The sequence below is a fragment of the Cebus imitator genome, unplaced genomic scaffold (assembly GCF_001604975.1).
Source record: "Cebus imitator isolate Cc_AM_T3 unplaced genomic scaffold, Cebus_imitator-1.0 Scaffold497, whole genome shotgun sequence".
NCBI classification, from domain to species: domain Eukaryota; kingdom Metazoa; phylum Chordata; class Mammalia; order Primates; family Cebidae; genus Cebus; species Cebus imitator.
The window spans coordinates 389,612-395,451 of NW_016107812.1; the positions used below are offsets into that span (position 1 = coordinate 389,612).

The window sequence follows — 5,840 nt, forward strand, 5'->3', positions numbered from 1 at the left end:
CCTCCCTGAGCTCCGCCCCTCCCTGAGCTCCGCCCTCTCTTCTCTCAGGTGCCTCCTACTTCTTCCGCGGCCAGGAGTACTGGAAAGTGCTGGACGGCGAGCTGGAGGCGGCGCCCGGGTACCCGCAGTCCACGGCCCGGGACTGGCTGGTGTGTGGAGACTCGCAGGCTGACAGCTCTGAGGCCGCGGGCGTGGACGGGGCGGACGGGGCCCGCGCCCCCCCGGGACAGCACCACCAGAGCCGCTCGGAGGACGGCTACGAGGTCTGCTCCTGCACCTCCCGGGCCTCCTCCCTCCCCGGGGCCCCGGGCCCGCTGGTGGCCGCCGCCACGCTGCTGCTGCTGCTGCTGCTGCTGCTGCCGCCGCCGCCGCCGCCGCCGCCACTGCCACTGTCACCCAGCGCCCTGCTGTGGGCAGCGGCCCAGGCCCCGGCGCTGTGACACGTAGCGCGGGCCTGCGAGAGGACAGAGTCGGGGGCACAGCTTGGCCACAGAGGACAAGGACCGCGCAGGAGTCTCTGGGGGAGGAGGACAGGCCACCCCCACGCGGGAGGACAACGGGCCACGCCAGCACGGAAAGGCCAGCAGAGGGCACTGCCCACCCAGCGCTGCGCAGACTCGGGTGGCCGGACTGAGCTGTCCGCCGGTGACTGCATGGCTGATGGTGCCGGGTCAGGCCTCACTGCCGCCAGCCTCCCCCGGCCCTGGAGGGGGCATCCCTGGCTGGGGGGCCGCCTGTCTGCACGCTGGCGCTGCCAACCCCACCCACACTGCTGCCCCATGCTCCCGCCGGCCCACAGGGCCTCCATTCCTAGGTCCCGAGTGGGCAGCCCTCCCCACAGACAGCCCCCCGCGTGGTGCTGTGGCACATCTCCCTTGTGACACGTTCCAGACCAATACGACCTCTCTCTGCTTTGTAGCAGTTCGCCTGGGGGCTCCGGGGCCATGGGGGGGTGCCCTCAGGCCTCAAGGGGCTTGGCCCAGACCAGAGGCCCATGCACCTGCACTTGGGGTGGGGCCCTCCTAGGAGGTCTGAGCGGTCTGTCGCCTGGTTCATCAGCCCTTCCCGTGCTGTGTCTCTTCCAGTCCTCACGCCCTGATGGGTCCCCATGCTGCTCTCACGGATGGGAGAGTTGAGGCCCAGCTTGGGGCAAGCCTGCGTGCTACAAGCAGGGCTGGGCCAGGTCAGTTTCAGGAGGCGTGGACGCAGCACATTGGGTGGGGCGGATTCCCAGTGTGGGAAGTGCCTGAGGAGCCACTTGGGACACTGTGCCTGGCAGCACTAGCCTGTCCCAAGCGGCGAGCACCGGGACCTGGGTGCACCCAAGAGGTGGGGCAGGTGCTCCCTGCGAGGGGCTTATTCCAGCTCCAGCAGCTCTGTCACTTGCTCCCGTTGCTCCCAGCTTCATGGTCCACCCACTCTGCCCCTGCTTTCTCTGGCTGTTCAGAGGCTGCAGCCGATGCTGCTCTGCGGGGCCCAGTCCTCCCTCCCGCTAGTGGAGGGTGCTCCGGTCTCTGTGGCGCAGATACCCACTTTACCAGGCCACGGATTGAGGGCCTGGGCTCTGGCTCACCAGCATCCGCGCTGGGCTGGGGAGGGCCTGGGGGCCTCCTGAGTGAGGATGAGGAGGTGGCCACTGGAAGGCAGAGGATTGTTCTTGCATAGCACAAAGTTCACCACAGGCCCAGCACAGGGAGCGGCTGGGGCTGCTCGGGGTGCAAGGCCACAGCCCCCTTGGCCCATCCCAGGATGGCGCCCGTCCCAGGACAAGGCTGCCAGGCCAGGCCTCATGGACTGGGCCGCATCCTCTGTCCTGGCTGTTTATGGTCTGTTCTCTGTGGGGAGAAGAATCCCTGCCTATCAGACCAGTTTGGAGAAACGACCTTCCTCCCATCTGATGGGGACACTGGCTCTGTCCTGCACCGAGCCGTGTTTCCTCATCACACTTTGTTGCCCAGCAGGCTGCAGGGAGGACCCCACGCTGGGCAGCTGGGGAGATGGCCCAGCCCATGGGACCAACACCCAAGTCATGCCACAGAGCACAGTGGCTGTGGGTCTTGTCTGCGGGCCGGGTGCTGGCATCGGCAGGGCTGGCTGTGGGGCGGTGGTTTTAGAGCCCAAACACTCCCTGACAAGAGCCTCCTCTGCCCGTCCGGTAAACAGGGGAACCATAGGCAGAGGGGGACTGCTCTGAACTTGCCCCCCACGCTGCAGCCCACCTCCGTCTGTCAGCAGGGTGGCTGTGCTGGGTCCCTGGAGCAGGGCCTGGGAGCCCCACCTTTCCATACACACGTGCACCTGGAGCTGCCCTGACCCCACATTCAAAGTCGGAAATGCTCTGAAACCCGAGATTGTGAGCACAGATGGGCTGCCTGAGTGCACACTTGGGATTTCACTTTTTTTTTTTCTGAGACAGGGTCTCACTTTGTCACCCAGGCTGGAGTGCAGTGGCATGATCCCAGCTCACTGCAGCCTCCACCACCCAGGTTCAAGTGATTCTTCTGCCACAGCCTCCCAAGTAGCTGGGATCACAGGCACCCGCCACCACACCCGGCTAATTTTTTGTATTTTTAGTAAAGACGGGTTCACCATGTTGGCCAGGCTGGTCTCGAACTCCTGACCTCAGGTGATCCGTCTCAGCCTCCCAAAGTGCTGGGATCACAGGCCTGAGCCAGCACACCTGGCCAAGAGGCAGTATTTAAAAAAAGAAAAGCGGAAGAAACTGCCCAACCTGTTCACATAATGCAAATATAGTGCTCCAGACTCCGAAACACCTGAGTCCAAAACGCTTTCCTGGCCCTGCACCTCTCGGGTGAGGACCATGCAGGCAGTGTGTACTGTCGTGTGGGGGGACCTCGTGTTCACAAAGGCTGCACACATGGCATGAGAGTCCCCTGCATCCTTCGGGGGTGCTGCCTGCCCTGGGGCCACTTCTGCAGCTCCTGCACCCCAGGGTGTTCTCCCCAGGTCAGAGCTGGGAAAGACGCAACCAGCGGATCTCAGCTCGGAGGACGCTGCAGGAACAGACCTCGTCCAGGGCAGCCTCCTTCAGCCCGCCCAGCCCCCGTGACCTCCGCACATGTGAGAACTGCCGGCCCGTCCCTCTGTGGTCCATTCCCCAGCTGTCTGCCCACACCTTCCTCGTGAAGGGACCTCGGTTCTTCGGCAGGGATCTCACAGGGCCCTGTTAGGCACTCATCCATCTTTGTGTGAGTGAGTCACCATCCAAACACCTGGAGACGTCACATGACGTTCTGGATTTTCAGAGTCACGTCATGTAACCCAGGCTGCACTGGCCCAAATTGGAGAAGCTGTGTGTGCCCCCACGCCCAGGCTGCAGCCACAGTCAAAAACCCTCAGACAGAGGTCAGAGGACCCGTACCACCCCAGTGAGGGGCAAGGACCTCTTCCCTCCAACCCAGGAGGTCAACCTGGAGGCCCAGGGTCCTCTGAGCCACGCAGCCAGGCCAGGCACTGGCTGCTCTCAGTGTGACCCAGCCTTGTGACCAAATACACACAGCCCTGTGAGTGCCGTGCAACACCTCTGCACGGGTGATCTCCGAGGCCAGGACACACCCACTACAGCTCCCATGTTATGGGGGGAAACTGAGGCACAGTGTCTTAGCTCAGCTTGCCGTAACAGGCAGCTGTAGACCAGGCGGCTTCCAGAATAGGCGTTTGCTTTCTCATCACTCTGCTGGGAGTGTGAGATCAGGATACTGGCAGGGTCAGGTTCTTAGGGGGCCGCTTCCTGGTTCAAAGCCAGTACCTTCTCACTGTGTCCTCACGAGCCCAAGAGAAAGTGCTGGTCCCTTCACCCTCTACCCGGGCACTGATCTCATCGTGGGGGCTCTACCCTCATGACCTCATCTAACCCAAATCACCTCCCAAAGGCCCCTCCTAACACCACCATATCAGGGGTCATGGTTTCAGAATATGACCTTGGTGGCCGGGCACGGTGGCTTATGCCTGTAATCCCAAAATGGGAGGTTGGCCTGGGCTCAGCATGCTGCAGCTGCAGCCTCCCCCTCCCAGGTTCAGGTGCTTTTCCTGCTTCAGCTAGGATTACAGGCATGGGCCTGTAATTTTTTTTTTTTTTTTTTTTTTTTAATGAGGTTTCACCATGTTGGCCAGGCTGGTCTCGAACTCCTGGCCTCAGGAGATCCTCCCACCTCAGCCTCTCAAAGTGCTGGGATTACCTGTGTGAGCCACGGGGCTCGGCCTTCTGTCACTTTTATTCACTCAGCAAACACCTGTTGAGCCACAGACACTGTTCCAGATGCGGGAGCCACAGCCTTGAACCAAACAGGCCAGACCCTTAATCTTGTGAAATCATCCATGAGGCTCCATGTATTCCTGTAGGGAAAAGACAGCCAGGCAGATGGGGCTACACCTGTGAGAATCTGTGGTCCACGGGTGGGCCGGGCACTGAGTCACGTGTTGGTAGGGAAAATGAGGCAGAGGGCGGTGTTTGTCAAGGAGGGAAGCCAAGCCTGCAGGAGCTGGAGGAGGCTGCGCACAGGCCCTGCAGCCAGTGTTGCTGGGTGCTCTGGAGAGCACTGGGTACTCTGGGGAGGTGCTGGGTGCTCTGGGGCAGTGGTGGGTGTTCTGGGGTGCTGCTGGGTGCTGGGTGCCCTGGGAAATTGAGAGTGCTCTGGGGGAGGTTCTGGGTGCTTCAGGGACATGCTGGGTGCTCTGGGGCAGTGGTGGGTGTTCTGGGGTGCTGCTGGATGCTGTAAGGAGGTGCTGAGTGCTCTGGGGAGGTTCTGGGTGCTTCAGGAACATGCTAGGTGCTCTGGGGAGTCTGAGGAGGTGCTGGGGTGGCAGGGATTTCTGTGTTTACTGTGCGAGCTCAGGGGAGCCACGGGAGGGTTTCAGGTGGAGGGGGGCTGGTGAGACGGAGCTTTCTGCAGGTCCATCTGGCTGCTGCCCTGAGAAATGGGTGCACAGGGGACCAGTGATGGTGCAAGGTTAGGATTTTCCAGGGAGAGAGTGACTGAAACGAGGGATGTGAGGGAGCCACATCCTGGTTGTATCTGGAGATTTGTGGGGACTGTGGCAGAGCGTTGAGACCCCCCGAGTATGGGGGAGCTGGGTTTGCAGCCTCTGCCTGAGGGAGCCACCACACCCGGCCAGTTTGTATATTTTTAGTAGAGACGGTGTTTCACCATGTTGGCCAGGCTGGTCTCAGACTCCTGACCTCAGGTGATCCTCCCGCCTCGGCCTCCCAAAGTGCTGGGATTACAGGTGCAAGCCACCGCGCCCGGCGTGTTCTTTAGTATGTAACAGAATGCATGACAAGTCACATAAGCAGTGATTCACTACTTCATGCACAGGCAGTGCTCTGTTATACAGCTGGTTGTGAACACCGAGAACAAACTCTTACAGCCTTTAGATGGCCAAAGAAACTCTCAAAGCCTGGGCCTGTGGGATTATTATTATTTTTAACCTATTATCACCTGTCAGCAAAAATCAACCACATCTTTTTTTTTTTTTTTTAAAGACAGGGTTTCACCATGTTGGTCAGGCTGGTCTTGAACTCCCGACCTCAGGTGATCCACCCACCTTGGCCTCCAAGGTGCTTGAATTACAGGCGTGAGCCACCACGCCAGGCCAAAAATCAACCACATCTTTTAAAAAAACATACACTCAGGCCGGGCGCGGTGGCTCAAGCCTGTAATCCCAGCACTTTGGGAGGCCGAGGCGGGTGGATCACGAGGTCAGGAGATCGAGACCATCCCGGTCAACATGGTGAAACCCCGTCTCTACTAAAAATACAAAAAAATTAGCTGGGCATGGTGGCGCGTGCCTGTAATCCCAGCTACTCAGGAGGCTGAGGC

General features: G+C 60.5%; 1 protein-coding gene across 1 annotated transcript in view; it reads left to right on the top strand.

The window, feature by feature from the left end:
- MMP17 (matrix metallopeptidase 17) overlaps nt 1-3,191 on the top strand; it is a 26,407-nt gene extending 23,216 nt beyond the window's left edge. Inside the window, exons 10-12 of the mRNA XM_037733192.1 lie at nt 49-343; nt 1,086-1,183; nt 2,968-3,191. Coding sequence (XP_037589120.1) covers nt 49-343; nt 1,086-1,183; nt 2,968-3,191 — 617 coding nt within the window. The remainder of the gene's footprint in view (nt 1-48; nt 344-1,085; nt 1,184-2,967) is intronic.
- Nucleotides 3,192-5,840: the final 2,649 nt, after the last annotated feature.